General features: G+C 42.2%; 1 protein-coding gene across 2 annotated transcripts in view; it reads right to left on the minus strand.

The window, feature by feature from the left end:
* TRABD (TraB domain containing) overlaps window positions 1-23,000 on the minus strand; it is a 47,693-nt gene extending 24,693 nt beyond the window's left edge. Inside the window, exons 1-5 of one of the 2 annotated variants that reach the window (XM_019543475.1) lie at window positions 22,822-23,000; window positions 8,407-8,470; window positions 6,171-6,252; window positions 3,163-3,329; window positions 2,071-2,211 (exon numbers count right to left, since the gene is read on the minus strand). In XM_019543475.1, the coding sequence (XP_019399020.1) occupies window positions 2,071-2,211; window positions 3,163-3,329; window positions 6,171-6,252; window positions 8,407-8,430 (414 nt within the window). In that variant the 5' untranslated portion in view covers window positions 8,431-8,470; window positions 22,822-23,000. Of the gene's footprint in view, window positions 1-2,070; window positions 2,212-3,162; window positions 3,330-6,170; window positions 6,253-8,406; window positions 8,471-22,821 lie in introns of those variants that run through there. The other variant, XM_019543476.1, reaches the window with a different exon arrangement.
* Window positions 23,001-23,082: the final 82 nt, after the last annotated feature.

The following is a 23,082-nucleotide window of genomic DNA, read 5'->3' on the forward strand; positions in this document are numbered from 1 at the left end:
ACTTCCTGCCCTTTGGGCGGGGGGCTGGACTCGATGATCTCCCGAGGTCCCTTCCAGCCCTAATGTCTATGAAATCTATGAAATACAGATAACTGATCCCAGAGTTGACTTGCATCAAAACAGGCTCCTTTACACATGAAGCTTGAATGGCAATTAACTTCAATTGTCCTGGGGCAAAGTATTAATTTGGATATTTAAAATGGGACAATAGGCTTATAGTCAGTAGGATCCCAGGATTAAAGTCTTTGTCCTGGGATAAACCAGTCATCTGTTTTTAGCCCCAGAGCCTGTGCTGCCTAGCAGCTCCATGTACAGTCACCCTGACTCCTGACAGGAGCTACTGATCACACTACCAAGCTGCCAACATGAATTTGCATCAGTCTAAAATCAGGTTGTTTACTTGATTTTCATTGGCTTTTTCTTTCAACAAAGTAGCAGAGTAAGAACATATATATAAGCATTCATATATATAAACAATAAAAAGTAAACTGAAATTGTTCTCAGGTTAGCTGTTCAGAACTTACACGGTGAATCTTTGATTGCATTCCAACTACATTATTTTAGTGACTATTATGAGGCAAACTATTTTTACCTTAAAAAGAATTCATGCATCATTTAAAAATGTTGCATTATCCTGGTCTGTGATACTACATCAATCCAAAACAGGAAGGACAAATTATTGCCTAACAGCCTGAGTCAAAAAGAGATCATCGAGAAACCACAAAAAATATAACTGGCTTTTTAATCACTACATGTGCTTTCAAGTAGATGAAATGTTCTTTACTCTGAGCCCAAATTCTGCAAATCCCAATTCAGGACCAGTCCTTGAAATGTCAATGGGACTAACTCACATTAATAAAATTCCAGGGTGCCAAACTCATCTGGTACTATATGCTGGATGAGCTGCCCAGAATTGGTTTGCAGGGCAGGTCCCAAGTGAATAGCCATATCATTTGGTCCGTGCAGATACCCATGGGGGGAACTGCAGCAATCCCCAGTCATACCACTATCAGATACCCAGTCCTGCAGGCAGGCACATGGGCCAGATGATGCATCTCTGCACTCTGAATGGGGCTGGAAATCTGGTGGTGGCATGAGGGTTGGCAGTATTACCTGTCATCTCCTGGGAACTGTGGCCATTACCACTGCCACTTGTCATCCAAATAGCTAGACTGGGAGTGCATTGCCATATCATCTGGCCCACAGGGCTGGAAGTCTGGCAGTGGGACAAAAGGCAGCACTCATACCTGCAACTGGTCATCCTGCTGCTAAATTTCTAGCCTCATAAGCAGTCTTCTAGGCCAGATCTTTAAGGCACATGCTTTGATGCTTTTAGGTTGCAATTACTATCTGCTGCAAATTATTATTTTCTCCATTCAACTTACTTATTCCATACGTGTTTGATTACTGACCCAATACCTGCAGCCCATACAAGTTAGAACTAAGCCATTATGATTTTAAAGCAGCATTTTGTGATGTCCATCATATAATTAACTTAAACACAAGTTCCAGATTTAATGCAGCAAATAAAATAACCCACACTTGTATTTTGCATATGCATCTATACACTGTGAAACAGTCAGGTTATATATGACCTTACACTACATAAATTCAAGTGATAACTGGGATTTTTTAAGTCCTGCGCCAAGCTATACTAAGATTAAGAAAGCATTAAATGACAAAGCAGAAAGGAATCAAGAAAAAACAAACTTAAAAAACGAAAATGAAGGAGAAATGTAACAAAACACACCACCTAGGAGCCATCCAACATTAAATGGACAGGAAATGCATACTGTATATACAAATGTAGAGTTAAAATTCCATTTTAAAAAGTGTCAAGAGACTGTTAAAGGCATAAAATTAGGCTTCCATCATGTAAAGACATCCAGCTGGATGTCTTATCTAGGAAAAGCCCTGCTGGTAACAACCTTTATGTTGACCTTGCTTATGCATACATTAGGACTGAAGGGTTATAAGGCTCACTGAAGTCAGCTCCAGACATATTTGTCTGGAATGTGATAAACTACCTTTTAGCACAAACTGATTTAATTTTCATTGAGGAAATCATACCTGCTTTATAGCTTGCTGAAGTTTCTCCAGATTGATTTCTTTGGCTTCTTTTAATAATGTCTTTTCATCCATCTTTAACATTGAAACTCTGTATTGGCAGAGCTCAACCACGACCACATCGGGCTGCACTTCTTGTATCGTCTGAAAAAGATGGATTTATTTACACCAACCTGGATAAGATGAAATGGTATTGCAGTCAATATCGATGTTTTCATATGAGTAATTTGAGAGGTACAAGACTTAATCAGAGCCCCTTCCACAAACCATCTTCAATTAATAGAATAAGGGAAAGAAAGCAGGGCCTCAGGAAGCTGATATTGTTTTGAATTATCACATGTTGTTAGTTACTCTGCTGGTCTGAAGACTAATAATGGAAGAAGTCAGCAACATGTATTATCTAGCAGCTACCTGGGGGCAGGAAGCTAGGGTAAAACTTGGATTAGGAAAATATGATTTTTTAACTCTTCCCCTATATTTAACAATATTCATTGTAAAAGGCAATTTGTAACTTTTCACGCTGCAGTCTTTGGTGGGCCAGGTCTTCCCAATGGCTTGAATCACTGGGGGTGGACTGGGGAGGGGATTCATCCTGGCATGGCATTCCAGTAGGTCAGCTTCCAGAAATGGGCGGTCTCTTCAAACCTGTTCTCAGTCAGATTTACTTCCTCGAATTTGGGGTAAGCATGCTGAGCTTTTACATTCCAGTTGCACAGGCTACTGATCCAGCACATGGGACAAATTCCAAAATTCCACTTTCCATCTGAAGCTTTGCATCTCAACAAGGCCCTCCCCCACATCCCATGATATAGCATCATTTGGTGTCAGATCAGAATAATTATCTGTTGATAGGCCAAATATTGATAACATTTGGGACTGGCAGGTTGTCTATTTCACCAACTTATTTACTGTTTAAACAACATGGCCTACAACTTCACTTTGGACCTATTAGTTCCAGAAGCTAAATGGAGGGCAGGAGCCTAGAGGTTAAAGTGCAGGGCTGGGTCAAAAAACCTAGATTCTACTAATCTACTTCGTTGTGGTGAGCTGCACATATCATAAAACACTGTTGAAGAGCTCCAACTGTATATTTACCTTCACTACATCTCTTTTGCTGCTGTCGCTGAAGTGGGCAGTACCAACAACATATACTTTAGAACCTTCCTCAGTGACAAGTTCAGTCACAGTGCAGGGTAGATTGGGCTTCTTTTGTCGTTTCTTCATCTTCACCTCCAAGAGAATTTTAAAAGCATCTGCATCTGCTACAATGTTAAAATGTATACATGTCTAACAAACTGTTTGCAAGTACAACAGAAAAATTTTTAAAATGTTATATTAATTTTCCTGGGCTATTCAGTCACCTATAGATTTTTTTTAAACAGCGCAATCTTAGATTCTTTCCCAAGCTTCAATAAATATTGTGGATCCACATCTGGGGATTATTTCCCCAAGGATGAATCCCAGCCTCTCTACATGCAAGAGAACCTCATGTTTCTATCCCTCTGGATACTAGGACAAGATCTACACACAGGCCACAAAATGTAGGGTAGAGAAGAGGAATGTGAAAACAGGAGGATGGGGAGAGGGGCACATTGCAAAGCACACTCAATAACATGTCTCAAACTAAAGTGAGGGACATCTCCTGCCCATCCCCCTTCACAATAAGAGTGTCTATGCATCACATGACATTTAACAGCAGCATAATTATACTGGTCCAGTTATTCTGTTAAGTTTCCTTGTGTAGCTGTAGAAGTATATGTGGTACCTGCCTGTGCTTGTAATGGCTCTAACAGCTAATCTAAGGCTTTTAACTTCAAACACACTGAAGGTCGCTACAGCTTTAAATGAAATACGGTACAGTTTTGTCCAGCTCCTTGAGAATTGACCCTGTGATTCTTCCCTAGTTCTCAGAACTGAATTATTCGATAATACAATATAAATGCTCATTAACTGATAAAGATACAGGTAAAATCCATCAGATTCATGAAAGCTGCCTGTGAAGAGCCAGAAGGTCTGATTAACTGGGGTAGAGGGACTCCTATTGAGTTCAATGGTAAAAGTAGTAACCTTTGAATGATGCTTTTTAAAATGTAATGTATATCAGAAAAAGTTGGAAAGGGTGAATAAGCATAGTTTAATTTTTTCAACCAACTTTTTCTTACAAGGCAATAGGAAATACTTCTATGGCAAGTTGTTTTACAAGTCAGCCAAGTTTCAAACTGCCAAAAGTCTGGAATATAATAGCAGTCACAGGAGAGAAGGATTAGGGAACAGACTGTAGGTGAGATGTCCAAGATGCAGATAAACTGCAGATCCATGTGGTACATTTGTAAAATCATGGAAGCTGGGAAAATGCATCTCTGACTTCCAAATGTGTTACATCAACATGAATCTCATACATGGTATTTGATACAGCACAATAGCACATGGGAAGCTAAACAGCCAAATCCAGGCATATTTCCTTCGAAGCTTCTATTGTTATTCACTGTACTCAGGCCACTAGATTAGTAAAGACCCCTTTCTAAACTTCACAGGACATTTTCTAGTTGAAATGTGTCTGTCCTATCTCCTACACGCCTATCTCTTTCAACACAAAATTTACTTTGGCTATAGCAATAGTGATAAGACAACATCTACCATAAGACATTAGTGATATATCACTAATATCATGGGGCAGAATGGAAAATCAAATCCATATGCAGGGGTGGATCCAGAAGGGGTGCAGTGATATGGCTGCACCCCCTCCTTTCAGACAATGCCACAGAAGCAGCAACTCAGGACTTGTTTTAAGTCCCTAAAATCAGGTAAGAATTTCCACCCGCCTTCCCCTCCATGTGCAGCAGCATGTCCCCTCCCCTGCTCTACTGGCCACTACCACTGTCGCCAGGTGGGGGACGGGCTTAGCCAGGGATAGTGGCAGCAGGCAGGTTCCTCCTTCCTGCCCAATTCCCAGCGTATTTCTTGGCAGTCTGGGAGCAGGCAAGGGGAGGGGAACCTGTCTGCTGCCACCACTGCTACTGCTGCCTCAACCAGACCTGGCTCCCTGTGCAGCCTTCCCACTGTCCTAGTTGGAATAGGGCCGGAGTGGCTGAGACAGCAGTATAAGGTCCAAAGGTGTAAGTAGGTTTAAAAAGAGAGAGTTCTGGGACTCCCCCCCCATCCCAGAGCCAGTCAGAGACAGCAGCAGTGGATGGGGAGAGGGAATGGGAGGGTAGGGAGGTGTTGCCGAGCATGGAGGGGAGGGAAAAGGGGATTCTTACCTGTTTTGAGCACTTAAAAGAAGTCCCTGGCTGCTGCTTCTATGGCATGGTTTGCCCATCCTGCAGGAGGGGAGGCTGGGACTGGGACATGCAGCCACCTCTGCAGCACCCTTCACTGCTCCCATGCCCATGCCTGTATATGTCCAAATACTGCTTAGCGAGTAGGACCCAGACTACATAAGGGCTGAGTATATCTATGTTCTCAACAGCAGAATATGTTTATACAGTAAAAGCTGCATTTTACAAGCTGGCATGCTCTACTAACTGGCATGCTGGCTTGTAAGATAAAGTGAAACCAGAAGTGCCCACTACAGCACTTCCGGTTTCTCCAAGTCCCCACAGCCGGGGGCAAAGCAGCCTGCGCTGCTGAGCCCCCACAGCCTGGGGGCATAACAGGCTGCATGAGGCTGTGTGGGACCCGCCTCCCTGTCCCACAGGGCCTGCAGGACGGGTGGCGATGAGGCGGGACAGGCAGAGGGACGCCCCAGACGCAGCGGGAGAAGCGGCGGCTGGGGCCACTCAATTAACTGGCATATTTTGTTATCTGGCATTCCCCATTCTCGGGGGATGCCGGGTAACAAAGCTTTTACTGTAGTAGTTTCAAGATATGAAACTAGAAGACTGACAAAAATCAAACTTTTTGATTCAGCCTCCTCCCCCCAACTTTGCTTGTATGTTTGTCAGTCATGAGAAAATGGACCTACATTTTTAATGGTGTAATTAGTTCCCCTTTGGACTAATAATCACATTTCTGCTAATGAAATAGTGTAAAGGTATAGCTTGATAATCTAAAGCTATGGCCAACATGGTGATTTTTAAACTTTAATCAAACTCAGCACATACAAATATTCTGCGATAGCACGGAAGCCTCCTTCGGACCATCTTCTGGTATGCTGGAGGAGGAGGGCCTTGGTTCTGCAGCAGCCTGCATGGAATAAATTTTAAAAAAGAACAGAAATTACAATTATACTGTTATATGCCTCTCCCATTTTTTAGCGTGCTTTTTTTGAATGTGTATAATATCCAAGCAAATGAACAATTTAAACAGTAACAGGGTTTAGAAAACAAAAGAGATTTTATTTAACAGTTTTTTGTTAGCAAGAAAACTATGCTACAGAGAAATACAACTAAAGACTAGATATTTCAAACCTCTTTTGAAAGAAATATTTATACCTAACAGAGCACACAAAATCAGATTATAGATTATAATACAGCAGACTGTGCTCTTTAAAGGTGCTATAGAATTGTGTGTTGGAAACCAATATACACAGATGATTATAATAATATTGAGATATATGGGAGGACACATTACACTTAACTACCAACCACTCCGCTTTAAAAGTAGCACTAACCAGGAGGACACTGATAAGAGTGCAAATCAGGCTACCATAAGAATACCCATATTCACTCAACATAAATACACATTTTAATACATCCAATGAAGACTTATGCACATACTGACTCAAGCACATGAATAATCCAAGTCAATAGGATGTGAAGTAGAGTACACCTATAACCCCTACCAGGATTAGGATTAACTGTCCAAAGCTTTTCCCATAAATATCATCACTTGAGACATTTATGGACTGCCTTTAATTAGCAAACTTCTTCTCATTTAGAATTAGCACAAGTAGAACACAATTTAGGTGCTGTTGGGAATTCACCCAAGACAGTTCTGTTACTGATCCAATCTTCAAGCAAACCAAGAAATATTGCTGGGGGAAATTAAAGCCCAATTTAAATATGAACCATGTTTAGACAAGGAATTATTTATATCAGAATAATTGTTGGGAGGACCTGGAATACTTCATCAACATTATGTTCACAAGCCAGTAACAGAAAGTGGATCAATAATTAGTCTAGGTTCCTTCCAAATGAGAGGTACTGTTAAGGCATCAATAGCAATCAGTATTTACTTGATAAACAGTCTCTTCTGAGGGATGTAAAATGTTAGGTGGGAAGTTGTTTTATGTTACACGTAATTCAAAAAATTGAAAGCAAGGCCATATGAAATGCATCTGATTATTAAGAACTTTCAGCAACAAAGTGTAACTTCCCAAATCCTGTTCATCCTGAATTTAACTTTAAGTCAGTAACTCTCAGTTTTAAAATACTATAGGTGAAATCTTTCCCCTCCCTTCAGCAGATTACCCCTTCAGTGGGGTAATCTAACCTATTTTTAAATTACACATAAATGGAGAAAGATGAGCAGCTCTGCAGTATCAAACTTAAATTATTTGATGCAATGTATCATCTACCCATTATAGACTGGACGCAATTCCATCTCTCATCCAGAATGTATTCAGCCTCTAATCACAACAGATATCTAGTCTCTATTTCTAGCAAGAGGAACCGTGTGCGCGAATATTAGCAACAGCATTTCATATTATATTTCTCTAACAGGTGGCAGAAAAAAAAAGTTTTCCACATTCAATGACTTTGGTGGGCTAATGAGGTTGAGTTAGGGAGAAGTGCTTTGTCACATTAAACAGGTATTTTTATTAAAAGGAAAAAGGTGCACACACTCAAAACAGCCTTCTATAGCAAAGTATTTAAAGGGACTTGGGATATGAAACTGGGAATGGAGCTGGAAGATGGAAAATTGAAGAGAATCGGAAGAAGTTTAGGGCAGAAAAAAAGCATCCAAGTTTGATTCAGCAAAGTGCTTAAAGTCTATCTTGGGACTAACTCATGCGCCTGCGAGCACTGCCAAGAAGCATGCCCTGTTGACTAATCCCTGCTTAATATATGTGCATGTCAAAGTCTGCCCCTGCTTAATGCGTGCGATTCTACAAAGCCGAGTCTCCAAAACCCCCCAAAACCTCTGAATTTCATAGCTGCAGTTTTAGAGCCCCAAATCAAACACTAAAAGATCAAAAACTAAATAAAATAAAAAACCCTCAAGAACTTTAAGAAAATTAAAAGACATCATGGTTTTTAAGCTTATTTCATATTTGGGTGGCATGATTCATGACTTCTCAGTGCCTGGGACTGGCAATACCAGGCATATGCTTGCTGACTCTGAGACTAAGTACCTCATGTCAGTTTTCCCAGGGGAAGCCCCTATTTTTAACCTTACCTCAGGTTGTTGGTCCTCTTGCATCACTGAAGTGCGCTGTTTAATTTCACCAACCAGAGAAGGCCTATAGAAATAAGGGGGGGGGGAGGGGAGAAGAGGGAAATAAGATTAAGAACTGCAACTAGCAAGGCTGGAGCATCTATAAAGAGCTAAAATAAATTTAAACAAACTAAACAGTCTTGTGTTATATCCCTCCTATGCAAAACATGGGAGAAATATGGTAGAAAGTGAAGATGATACAACACAAACGTGTTCACTGAATATATTCATAGAGACTCAAAGAAGACATGGATAAGTAGGAGTGGGAAGTAATGGGAATTTGGAAGCCCTGCAATCCTGCATTCTACCATGTACAAAGATAAGCTAATTCCTCCAAAATACCCCACACAATGAAAAGGATGAGGGCTGGACCAGTCAGCAGAGTAGTAGGGGGAAATGATTTTTGGTTACAGCAAAAACGCAGCCCCACTGCATTAGTGTTCTCAACTTCCTCCCTGACAAACCAATATTCAAGAGAAAAAGGCATGCTCTTCAGGGACTTCCCTCCCCACCAGCTAAAAAGAAGATGGTGAATATAACCCAACACTTTGGACTGAGAGGAAGGGTGTTACAATCTGCAAGTTGAAAACTCATGGCCTAGGTTTTGCCTCTTGCTCATCATACATAGCACTACTACCCCCTTACCAGTTTTCTGTTACCATAAAGCACTGATTCTCAACCAGGGTGCCAGGGCAGAAGCTCAGTGCATATAAACTAGTTTCAAAATGGCTAAAAGTGGTTTAAGATAAGCCTATCAGACTTAACTGATTTGGGTCAAACTGGTTTATGAAACTTCCTGGTTCAAGTTAAATCCCAGCCCCCAGCATCCCAGCATGCTTTCAAGCCCTGGGCTGGGCTATGATGTCTGCTTCAGAGAGCAGGCAAGCCCAGCTAGGGATGCAGCCCAGTCTACAGGGAGAACTGCCCTCCCAGGCAAACCCCAGCTAGGGTTTGGGGCCAGGGAGGGGGGTTAAACACCCCTTCCCCCCCACTCAAATTTACTGCTGGGTAAATAAAAAATGTAATCCTAGAGGTGCCTGGAAGCAGGAAAAGGAAGTGATGAGCAATCCTGCAGAGTCCCATTGCTGTAATTCTGGACTGCAAATCCCAAACACCTTTGGGGCAGCAGGAAGAGTAAGTAAACACAGCCAGAGAGCTGTGCTTTAGCACCCTCCCCCAACCCCACTGAGCTTCTGACCTTAGCCACTGCAGCCATGTGGCTGCATTTCCTGAATCCAAGGTAAATATCTGTTCACTTCTGTTTCAATTTAATCTGTGCATTTTAGACTAACCTGCAAAGACTGAATTGATTCAGCTTCAGGCTTTTTCACCATCTGTATTTAGCCCTTGAGTTCCTATGAGACTACCTAGTAGGAAAGTGAAACCAACCAACATGCCCGTCTCTCTTTCCTCATGGTGAAAAATGTAATAGTTCTAGGCCTTTAAGATGGATACATTTTTTTTTAACATTTACAAATATAAAGTTGCAGTGTTTACAAACACAGTAATTTCAGCTTCAATTGCTGTCTTTTCTATTTATAGGCTACTCATACCCAGCATGACACATCAGCTGAAATCTGGTTGCCAAAGGATGTAACAGATACAAATTCAGGAACTGGAACTGGTTTCAAAACCATCACCAAGGTGATCTACTGTGTGTACTGTATTTGTTTCCACTTACATCTCTGAAACTCTGAGCAACTGACACTGCAATCACAGATGGTTGAAGACGGGTTATGGCTGCTTGTGCATCAAGAGTTAGCAAAAGGTAAATTTTGTGACTGAGCTTTGACCAATTCCTAGGCAGGGGCACAATTCTCAAGAGATAAAGGAGTAGCTGCTCCATGGTAACAGCCTATTTGCATGCTCTTACTTCATGGTAAATGAAAGCCAATTCATACCATCCTACACCGCAAAAGTAAGAAGGGCAAGTTATCATGAAATGCACATGGGTGGACACGGGTAGTTACTACACACCAGATGCTGTGCTACTGTATGTCTACACCTATAATACATGGATGAAATTTATAATTAACATTAATCCCTTTCCTGACTGTATAACTATCAGAAAATTCTGGTGCATCTTTAATTCAAGGGCATCTTATATTTGAAGGAATATATGGACTAGATGACCTCCTGAGGTCCCTTTCAACCCTGATTTTCTATGATTCTATGTATATAGTATATGTCACTGGCTTGTCTACTCCAGGGGTGGCCAAACTGCAACATGTGTGACACCAATGGCACCTGTAGCCTCTGTGCGCAAGACACAATAGATGGGTGGAGACGGGCAGCACAGTGGCAGATAGGGCAGGAAACAGAGAGCAAAGCAGCAGATCAGTTTGGAGAAAAGATTCAGTGGCACTAAGGGAGGGTGTAGGGTTAATTTGTGGCACATCTGACTAAAAGGTTGGACCCCAATGTTCTAGCCCATCCTATTACTACCTTTCCTACCTACTATGACAAATGCAGACTAACTTTGGTTCCTATCCAACCATCATTCTATCGCCTTCGAAGAGCAAAATTTAAAAACCGATTTAAATTCTTTTAAAAAACTAAAATAATTAGTGTCTGTATCTAGCAAATTTTATATCACTCTGCTTTTAGAGATGGTAACAGGGTAGACTGGTAGGGTAACTCCTTTCTCCTTTCTATTTGAATGTGCCACTTAAGATTCAAAAGGTTCAGTAGGCTGATCTGACATTTCTTGCACTGCCAATTCAGATGTTGAGGAGGTTCAGTTTGTTCATCCTCTTTACTCCTCCCCAGTACGATTCTATTAGTACTCAACAGATCCTTTCTGTCTCTGTAAAGATCTTCCTCCTGTGACTCCCCAGTATAAACATCATGCTGCTCCAAAATCTTAATCCCTATCTTAGGGCCAGGGCCACTGCGTCCCTCCCTCCTCCCCCACCCCAGCCCATGTTAAATGAGGTAGAAAACCTTGTTTTGGAATCAACTAAATATGGTGATTGCACTCTCTGTAATTTCATTCAATTGTAGGAATAAAAAACTCGCTATTTTGTGAATGAAATCCCATTGCTTTGCAAATGTTTTACAGTCTCTGGAGCAAAATGGTAGTCCATTCTCACTACTTCTTCAGGCATGCCATATACTGCAACTAGATTTGCAGTTTCTGATGACAGACATATCTGGGACATTTGAGATAACCCTACTTCTACAGATTTTGAATAAAAGACACCCAAAATAGGATAGATTACCTGCTAACACTTAAAAAAATACACACCCAGTGTATTTCTGCCTTCATGTAGTATCAGTATTTCCTTTCGATTTCTGAGATCTCTCTCAGGACTGCACTATATCCTCAATTTGACTGTACATACATAACTAACGAACGGCATCTAAGCTCTCCTTTTAGATGAGTCTGCTCCCAAGTGACTTTCATAAATAGTTATTTTTTCCTGAGACTCTTCAGTATCTGTCATTTTTACAAGCCCAGCTTGCAAAATGAGCAATAAGAATGGAGACCTTTCCCCAGATCTGATCTGATCATCCCTGCAAAACACTCCATTTTATGTGCTGGAGGAGCACATAATTTACAGCAGCTGCTTGACATTTCTTCAATTTCTGTTCCAATACTGGGAAACTGGACAACATGAAACATACTGCATCAATAGCTCCCTCTGAATTTATCCCTCTGCCATTCAAACGTATGCTCTGGATAAGACTTTAGCAATTGCTAACTCTTTTTTTTCTACTCTACTCTCTGTAGACATCTTCCAGATAATACTTCTTAGAGTGTGAGAACCCATCTTTGAACTCTGGGTGGAACACTGTACAAAGGTTTTCTAAAAATAGCTTCAAGACGCTTGTGGTCCATTTCACCAACTACTTTGTTTCTACGGGTATACTGATAAGAATCACATACATCAACCACTGTTGCTAGCATTTATTTTTTTCTATCTGGGCACAGTCCTGCTATCAGAGGTTTAGAGGTATAAGCAACAGGAGCCCCTTTTGGCATCATTATATCCTGTAATCCAGTAAAGCTAACACAGCAACTTATTCTTTGACATGAAATACTGTAGCACCAGTGCTTTCCAAGTAATTCTTCAAAATGTTTATATGCCATAAACCTAGGCAAACTCCCCAGCAGATGTCTTAACTGAACTGTTATTATTGACATGTGCAGACTAAATTTAGCCAGGTAAATAACTCTTCCCAAAAATCTTTACAATTTAGCTTTGCAAGTGTCAACAATTCAGTTACTGCAGAAACTTTTACATTATTACTTCTTTTGTCCAGTAACATCTTAAATATTTTCTCTTGGTCTAAGCCACTTTGTATCTGTTCCTATTCAGTCGTAGATTTTTTTTACAGTACTTACTAAAAACTCTTTTATGCTTCTCACCCCAATCTTGTCTGATATTTTCTCCATACCAGGATGCTATTCAACATCTTCCAGCCCTTCAAAATACCTATTATATTACTCTGATACACTTCAGAAGCTAAACAGATGCCAAAGTGAAGTCAGATAAACTTGACTCTGCTGAATTGTATGTTGAATGTACAAAGTCATCCAGCTGTGCTTGCCAAAATTCACTACTGGAATCTAAAACAGTTAAAATTCAGCTTTTGCCAACTTAATAATTCTTATACTGCAGGCAATTACAAGTGTTCCTTTCTGTGTTTTATTACTAACTCTTGGATTCAAATATGTTTTTATGTCTTCTCACCCTGGCATAGTTGCAACTGCTATAGAATTAGCCTACCTATAGGCTTTGTTATAACCTGCAGCTGTTCTGTACACTGCAGTTCTCTCTTACTTTAGCCCTTAACGCTATGGTAATTTTATGAAGTGTACACATTACAGACGGTACTTGCAAGTTTATCTTTATGGCACTTTTCTCTGAAAAACACCCCATGATTTCAAAAACACCCTGGTATTCTGCAAACACATCTCAAATCACCTTATTTCTTTGCCATATTGACTCTATTTAAATTTACCTTAGCACAGCTGATGATCCCTGTAAGGCTTGCAAGTTAAAATTCTACTATTGGAAAATGTAGCAATGTTTTCCTAGCTTGAAGCCACAATATAAACTGCACTTAACTACAAACTTGTAGTTTTTCTCCGGCGTAGATTATTAACCAGATATTCAATTTGCAAAGTGATCCAGTCTTTAAACAATTGCAATTGTACAACTGCAGAGCAGTGGATCTCAGCTTTTTTCGATTCAAAGCATTCCCCAAAAAACATCTGTTCTTAGTTTTCATTAATTTCTTGACTAATTGAAACTAATAGAGAAATGCTTCTATTGCAAAGAACTCAGAAGGAACAAGCAAGAAAGCTTTTGAAATAATCAATGACTTTTTTGCCTCAGAATGTACAGGCAAGGTCAGCTCCCAAACTATGACCTATGACAGCACAGTATGGGGAGGAGGTGAGCAGCCAAGAGTGGCAAAAGAACAAGTTACGGACTACTTAGAAAAGCTGGATGTGTACAAGTCCACTAGGCCAGATGCAATGCACCCAAAGATGCAGGAGCTGAACAAGGTGACTTGCAGAGCTGCTGGCCATTATCTTTGAAAAAGCATGGCAATTGGGAGAGGTTCCAGATGACTGGAAAAGGGCAAATATAGTGCTCATCTTTAAGGAAGGGAAGAAGGAGAATCTGGGTATCTTCAGACCAGTCAGCCTCACCTCAGTTCCTGGAAAAATCATGAAGCAGGATCTCAAGGAATCTATTTCTAAGCACTTGGCAGATGACCTGATTATCAGGGATCCCACTTGCTCTTTGCTGTTGAAAAATGCAGATTTTCTCCTTTAAAGGAGAAAAATGCAGGAGACTGTGGGTTTCCCCTTGTAGACTGGCAGAGTTCCAGCCTGCAAGGAGCTGCAGGGAGTGGGACACAAGGGGTCAAAGTGCATGCACATGCACATAGCAGCCAGGCAGCGGTGGAGAACACCTACTGCAGCTCCCTCCAAGTAAGTCTATGGGGGGGAGGGGGCACAGGTAATGCATCACGTGGGTGGGGAGACTACTGGCAACTTGGTGGGGAGGTGGGGGGCTACAGGTGACATGGCAGAGGGGTATGGAGGGGGCCAAAGTGATGTTGCGGCGGGGGGAAGAGGAATGTGCTGCCCCCCAAGTTTTCTGCATCCACAGCAGGGCATGAGGCTGTAGCCAGGCAGGAGCTGCCTCTGTGGCCCAGTGGGTGGGACCCAGTGTGGGAAGGAGCACTGTACTGCCATGGCTACCAAGGTAAGATGCAGCAGTGAGGCAGAGTTGTGCCCCCACTGCTGCTGGGTGGGCAAGGGGTACCTAAGCTTAGCACTTCCTCCCGTACTGGGTCCTGCCCACTGGGCCAGAGGCAGTTCCTGCCCGGAGCTGATCTGGCCTGGCTGCAGCCCCAAGCCCTGCTGTGGGCACAGAAATCTTGGGGGGCATATGCTGCCCCTTTCCCCTGCCATGTGCCTGTGCCCACACTCCCTCTCTTCCCCACACGCTAGGAGCTAGGGGGCAGCAGGTCAGGAGCGAGGGGCACCAGCAGGGCCAAGAGGCTGCAGGTTAGGAGCGAGGGGCACTAGTAGGGCTAGGGGGGCTGTGAGTCAGGAGTGAGGGGCAACAGCAAGACTCAGGGGGAGATTGGGGGGGCTGTGGCTTGGCAGTGAGTGGCACTAGCAGGGTTGGGGGCAGGGCACCAGCATATCAAGGTTGTTCAGCAAAAAAAGCAGCAGGAGAGAGACAGCTGCAGCAGGACCTGCGTTTTGGTGAGTGAAGGGGGCAGAGGGAGCTCTGATTTTCCATGATAGAAAACCAAAAATCAAATGCCAAAATATATAGGTATCTAGAATTTATTTTATTACAATGATTAAGGCACCAGTAGGCTTCCAAATGACTTTAAAAGTGGAAATATATAAAAACATTGTGTTCAACTGATACCTATATATATCGCGGCCCTTCTTTTTAATAATAGAAAAATGTGGATTTTGGGGTGGTTTTTTTTTTAAAAATCACAGAATTTTGGGGGTGGTATTTAATTAGAGAAAACCAGCATTCCTGCTGATTAGGAACAGTCAACATGGATTCACCAAGGACAAGTCATACCTGACCAACCTGATTGCTTTCTAGGTTGAGATGACCAGCTCTGTGGCTGCGGGGAGAACAGTGGACATGATATACCTTGACCTTAGCAAGGCTTTTGATACAGTTGCCCACAAAATTCTTGCAAGCAAGCAAAGGAAGTACAGGTTGGATGAAGGAACAGTAAGGTGGACAGAAAACTGGCTAGATTGCTAGGCTGCAAGGGTAGTATAATCAATGGCTCAATGTCTAGTTGGCAGCCATTATCAAGTGCAGTGTTCCAGGCGTTGGTCCTTGGGCTGGTTTTGTTCAATATCTTCATCCATGATCCAGAAGATGGGACAGAGTTCACCTACAGCAATTATACAGATTACTCCAAGCTGGGGGTGGGGAGGCAGTAGTAGATACATGGAGTGTAGGCTAAGATTCACAGAGACCTTGATAAATTGGAGAACTGAACAAAAAGAAATCTCATGAGGTTCAATGAGAAGTGCAAAGTTGTTCACTTAGGACAGAATAATTCTATGCACTACTACATGCTGGGTACTGTAACTGGCTAAGCTGCAGCTCTGCAGAAAAGGACCTAGGGGGTTACAACCAGCCCACAGCTTGGTTGAATATGAGCAGGCAGTGCATCCTTGTTGCAAAGAAGGCTAACAGCATACTGGGCTGCATTGGTATGCGTGTTGCCAGCAGATCAAGGGAAGTGACTATCCCCCACTACTCAGTACTGGTGAGGCCACATTGGGAGTACTGTGTCCAGTTTTGGCCCCTCCACTACAGGAAGGATGTAGACAAATTGGAGAGTCCAGCAGAGGGCAACAAAAATGGCTAGGGGGCTGGGGAACCTAACTTATGAGAGGTTGAGGGCACTGGGCTTATTTAGTCTGGAGAAAAAAAAGGCTGAGAGGGGATTTAATAGCAACCTTTAATACCTGAAGGGTGGTTACAAAGGGGATGGAGCTAGGCAGTTCTCAGTAGCAGCAGGTGACAGAACAGGGAGCAACAGTCTCAAATTGCAGCAACGGAAGTTTAGCTTAGATATTAGGAAGAAGATTCTCACTTGGAGGGTAATAAAGCACTGGAACAGGTTACCCAGAGAGGTGGTGGAAGCTGCATCCTTGGAAGATTTTAACACCTGGTTAATCAAAGCCTTGGCCAGAATGGTTTAGTTGGGGATGGTTCTGCTTTGAGTAGGCCTTTGGGCTAGATGACCTACTGAGGTCCATTCCAACCCTAATTTTCTGCTTCTGACACCATGGATTCCTGTTTGAAATCTCCAAGTTTATCTTGTGAATCATGCACCGGTGTTTGCATAGCACCCCACATTACTCTGGTTGAGAATTACTGCCTCAGGAGACATCACACTGGCCTGTGTCCTGTATCACTTTTAAAACTCAGTACATCTTCACGAGTAAACACGCAGATCCATTTTTCTCTCATCCTTAAAAGGCTCAGCACTTAACATACCTAGGAACAGATCTTGTCAGTGCTTGCTAATCTGTTTTTCTAAGGGTTAAATATCTATTTATCCTGGGATTTTCTCTCTCTAGGTTTCCACATTTTGGCAAAATGACAGTGTTTGCCACATTCACATCAAATTTGCCCCTATGAAAATGTTTCTTATATCATGGCTATGACTACATTAAAAAAACAAGAAAAAAAAAAAAACTTTGATTGCCTCTAATCTGTTTTTTTCAGTTCTTTAGGTCAAAGTTTTTATTGGCAGCACACTGCCTCCCAGTCCTTGATGTCATTTCTTAATGATAGTCTTGTTGACAACGCATGCATGCGTTTTCCTAGTTCACTCTACTGCTTTGCTTACATTGTCTCTGCCCAACGTACGTCCATGGTGACAACAACCTTGCATGTCATGAGTCTGATGCAATATCACACACAATGAGGGACTCAATAGTTTGCCAAATTTACAAGTCTGTACTGCCCGTTTTAACTCTACCCACAAAAAAGTCTACATTTTCCCCTTTGTCTGACCTCTGGTCAAATATTTATGCCACTTACAGTAACACTTTTCCCTGTACAGTATATCTCAGACTTATTCATTAAAGATTTGTATTTATTCATCTGCTGCATCTGCAAACTGAAAATTATTAAAACATTTGTATTAGTTCTGCACCTGCTAAATGAAAAAATAAAACGTTGTTGGCACCTATTCATCTTTTGACTACACTGCAAGTTGTGTACAGTTCAAATTCTTGTTTCTATTTGCTCCAGTTATGATGCACTTCTTTCAAACACTAACTTTCCTGAAGACTTTAATTTTCTCAGCCAGGCATTCTTACTTTCTGCATCCCATTCTGACACCATGTAATATCTATAACGTGTGCACTTGACAAACTGCTGGAGTCTTTTAATTAAGGTCATACCCTATACTTAAGTTGCAACTGATAATTATACATATCCGTGTTTCTGGTTTGAGTATTTGACTCTTTCTAGCCCGTGTGTCTGATCCTCCCATACAGTTTGCCTATGCTACATACAACAGGCTGCACGTCACTTACTATTTCAAAGTTTCTACCATCATTACCCTAGTCCCATATCCTCTGCTCTCTGATCCCTTTCCCTCTCTTCCCCACTGCTTCTTCCCCTTGCAGTTCTTGCTCCTCCTAGGGCTCTGTTCCAGTCAGGGGCAGGAACCATGGAGCACATGCTGCCCCCATGCAGCTATGCAGTGCCATGGCAGAGGCAGCTCTGGTCTAAGCTCCAGGGCCAAAGCTGCTGCTGCTGCCACAGCTGCTGCATGGTGGGGCTGGGGTTGTAGGCAGTACATGTGCCATGGTCCCTGGCCTGGCCAGAGTGGGGCCAGAGTCATGAGGGGGAAGGTAAGTGACAGTGGCAAGGGGAAGAAGAGCATGGGCTTCAGGTAGCAAAGAGGTGGCAACAGGTGCTGGGGGTGCAGGCAGCAAGTGTGCAAGTGAAAGGAGAGCAGGCGGTACAGGCACCACAGTGGCGGGGAGGGGGTAGACATGGGGCACACAGGCACTGCAGGGCCAGGAATGAGAAGAGGCAGGCCCTCCCCCCACATGCTGTTTGCCATACTGTAACAGGTGGAATAGGGCAATTCTAAGACAACCCTCCAAAAGTTACAATCTGGACTTAGAAAATTATAACAAATGTATAAATTCTCCATGTCTAGAATCTAATGGGGGAGGGCGTCTTAAATTCAAAGTCATCTTGGATTCTGGTATATACTGTAGTTTACAGATCACACTGCCCCTTCCTACATTAGAAGCCTGAAATAAAGACACAGGGTGGTCTGTGAGAAATACTGAGGGTTGACAACATCTCATTTGTCCAAAACATTTGAGAGCCACTGCATTAATACATTACTAGAAAGAGCTCGGATACTGTGGCAAGTGGCACAGTGAAAGCCTACACAGAGAACAGTACAGAGAAGTCCAAGGTTAAGTGGCAGTAACCTCTGGCCTACAGGCGCTTTGTGCAGTCAGAAGTTATCTATTTATAAATAAAGAAATAGTAACTGATGAATAAAACTGAAGAAAAGAGGGTCAGATTTTAGGAGGTACCCAATTCAGTACAGCATGGGGCGGGTGGAGGTAACATAGGAAAGCAAGGTGAGCTCAGCGCCGCAGCAGATAATTTTCAGGTAACTCAGTTAAGATTTCCCTCCTACAATTCTACTTACCTTCTGCCTCTCTTATTGCTAATGAAACCACACTAGCATTTAATGTGTATGGAAATCTATGTCTCTATACTTATAAGCAAACCAGACAACTCTGCCCACCCAAGACCTCTTTATTTCCATTCCCACTGTTCTCCTCCCCACTCACTCTCCCCTCCAAAAACATAAGCAAGGACCTAAGTCTGTGCAAACTTTATTACAGCTTTTCAGTTAGAACCTCAGCCATTCTTGGGCCCTGAATTCCTCGTGCAGAAATCTGCAGTGCTGACTAGCCCTCAGTCAGTCACTTTGCTGGTCTACTGAAGTACACTAGCTGGTTATAAAACACATAGGATACAAATCTGCACAGCAGTGATTAGAATCAAGACCTCTGTGCAAACTGTATAGCATGACTCCTCTCATACATGTTCCCTGTTCCTCCCCATCCCACCCACCTCCTGCCCAGACACATGCCTCACAATACTAATATGCAGCTCTACTTACTTACCTACAATATTTTGCAGATACCCAGAAGGATCTAACACAGTGGTTCTCAAACTTTTTAGACTCCAGACCCTCTCCGCAGAATTTCTGAATTTAGCACTACTCAATTTCAAAAACTGATTTTACTCATATTTTGGTATGGAAAAACAAAAGAGCAATTCCTCTGTTGCAAAGGACACAGAAAGACAATTCAGAATGTTTTTGATGCCATGAATTCCTATTTGAAATCTTTGGGTTTATCTTGTGAATTACGTGCAAGAGTTTACACATCTAACTGCTAATGTTGTATGGCACCCTGCATTATCCTCAAAAGAGTCATGTCACCCCAGCTGAAAATCACTGATCTAGTAACTAGGAGCCAAAACTACCAGGCTTAAATCCAGCCTCATCATACAGTTTTAAGCAGGTTATTTCAAATCCAGTTTTTAGAGGTGCTAAGCACTCAAGGGTCACACTCACAGGACTGCATAGCACATCTGGAAACAACAAAAGAAAACAGGGCCCCTAATTTGGTTTGGTCAGAAGTGGAAGGTGTGTGTTATTTAGCACATGTACATATTATGATATGAAAATATACTTTTTCATTGTTAATACCATCCAGCTTACTTGTTTGACACAGTTTGCAAGCATAAAAATTCAGTGTTTTTCTTCATAATACTTACAAGTCCAAAAGTAGAACTACATAATTAATTTTCAGCATCTATATAACATCAGTGTGCCTGGCATTTTACAAAAAGTGCTTACAACTTGAATATTTCACCTTGCAAACACTTAAGACTAGAAGTCATGGTTCCAAATTGATAGTACGTCTAGTGGTAACCACTACTAACTGAACAGATTTGCAGGTTCTCTCTTTCAATATTTCTATGAAGTGTGCGTAGGATTTATATTGATGTTTATAACTTTCAATACTGCCAACACTTATGTTCTTGCTTTTCTCAACTAGGAGATGTGAAGAAGCCATTTCTTCACCAAAAATCAAAAGAAACTCCAAAAAGATCTCAACCCTAACTTGATGTTGCTGCCAGAGAGCTGTGAATAAAACATCTCAATGCCCTTCATACGAAGTTAGTCTAAATTTTAAAAATACATTTAACTCATTAACTAATTAAAACACTGAAATACCAAAACTAGACACTGTTATTACTGTCCTGAAAAGAACAAGCCAAACCAAAATAAATATAAACCCCAAACTTAAAAGTTAAGATACCGAAATGTGCAAAATTCTACTTTAATACACATGCAAAACCCCCCCACCAAAATGCCATAATTTTGTCCTCTACATTTGCAATAAGGAAACTCAAAAATACCTATTATAACCAGGCAAATTAAATATGTGTTTTTCCATAACGTTAATACTTGTTAATATGCAGGACTGAAAGTCCTAGCAGCTAGATAGCTTTTCCTTTTTGTAACACTAAAATTAAAAGAAAAGTGTACAAGAGACCATATTATGCAAAATAAAGGCCTTCCGGGCATGTAGTTCAATTTTATATTTCTCGGGAAACTTCTGGACAGTGCCACACACACACACAGGTACAGTGTCAGTTTTCAAAGCTTTTTTCTGTCTGGCATTCCCCCTCCCCCCAGCAGCAGTTAGTAGTTGGCAAGCTGTTTTTGCTTCCATAAATATGAGTGCCTCAGATTGGCAAATTGTTTTTAATTTTAAAAAAATCTGGTCAATAATAAACACCTCAATTCCAAAACCACTAACCCATATGATCAGTAGAATATCGTAAATGAACATTCCTCACATGAAGACTTAAGCAGAAGTTAAAATGTGAGAAATGTTAAGGTCAAACTTTACTTCTAAGAGCTGTGTATCAGAACATCACTTTTTAAAATTACTTAAAATCTTTATTTACAGAAGCTGCCTGTAAGTGATGGCTCAACACTGACAGTCTGACAGACGCACAGAAGGAGACAAAAAAATGCAAGTTATTTTTTTTTTAAACAGTTCAAAGTGAATATAATCACAGAAGAACGTAAAGCCATTAGTGCTTTACATTTTCAATGTACCACATATACCTCTGATCCTGGCTGACCATACGCTAATACAGATCCCTCTGCTAGACTATAACTCTGGAAGGCAATAGAAATTTGTATAAGATTGTGTTAGTGAAACCATCTGTAGTTCTGAAAGACCTAGTTGAGGTCTTCTTTAAATCAGATTACTGTTCTCCTTTATGTACAAAGGAGACCTTAAAAAAAAAAAGTTTCATTCTGTTTGTCCCCGATTCTAAATTATATGTAGCTGAGGGAAGAAACAGTTTTTTCCCCCCCTTTATATACTGTCTTTAATCCTTACAGTTCTCCTGCAAGCTAAATATTAAACTATTTAACAACTTGGAAAACTGAACCACAGTTAAGTGACTTGCACTAGGCCACCTAGCCAGGCAGTGGTAGACCTGGGTCAGCACCGATCTTACAGACACATGTTTTGTCCAGTAGCCTACTTATATGTTGCTTCTTTTACATTGCTTTTCTGATATAATTTTTTTCTTGGCCAGTTAATCAGGTTGTTTTTTTACCACAGACTATACCAGTGGTTTTCAACCTTTTTACACTTGAGACACCCCTTATTAGGCTCAAGGCACCCCTTGGAAAATGCCAGCTTTTAGCTCTCACTCATGTTTTGAGTGCAGAAAAATAACAAAGCAATACTTCTGTTGCGAAGAACTCAGGAAAAACCATGACACGTCAGCATGCCTTCGACACCACAGATTCCTGTTTGAAATCTCTGGGTTTACCGTACGCATCTTGGCAGGTGTTTGCACCCTGCAGCACCTTGAAAGTGACTCAGATGAGAAACCCTGGTCTCCACCATCAAGCAGGACTTCAAGTTGAACGTGGATTTAAACCTTGAGCTGATGGCCGACTACTTTGCCCGCAACACCAGGAGGAAAGACTGCAAAACTTAGTTTGGAAATGTCCCAAAAGGGATCCAACTACTGTGATGTTTCAGTTCGGCATCCCTCTTCCTTGCTGCTTGGGATTTTCCTTCAGTGCTCATCTGAGTCCCTCCCTGCCAGCTCCCCTAGTGCCCAGGACCTTCCCCATTCGGGAAGTGCCAAGCTGCCTTGTTGGCAACGCCTGCAGGCCCGGCCAGACCACCAGCTGCTCTGCCTTGCCCTGCCCCAGCCTTTCCAGCAAGGCCGGGGCCGGGGGCTGCGCCCCAAGTACCTGACTTCCAGGACACAGCTCCCGGCCCAGGCAGAGGAAGGAGGCTGGAGCGGGCAGCCAGGAGCCTCCACAGCAGCCAGCTGTGCTCACCTCGCCGCTGCGATGCTTAAAATAGCGCGGGCAGCGTCTGTGCTGCCGGCAGGGCCCGGCTCCGCGCTGCCCCACGTGCGCCAACTTCCTGCTCCGCCAGCGGCCACCCGCCCGCCCAGCCGCAGGCCCGGGGAGGCAGCGCCCCTGCGGCTTCGCTGCAGCCTGAGCCGG

This window comes from Crocodylus porosus, unplaced genomic scaffold (genome assembly GCF_001723895.1).
Source record: "Crocodylus porosus isolate Cpor-Errol unplaced genomic scaffold, CroPor_comp1, whole genome shotgun sequence".
Classification (NCBI taxonomy): domain Eukaryota; kingdom Metazoa; phylum Chordata; order Crocodylia; family Crocodylidae; genus Crocodylus; species Crocodylus porosus.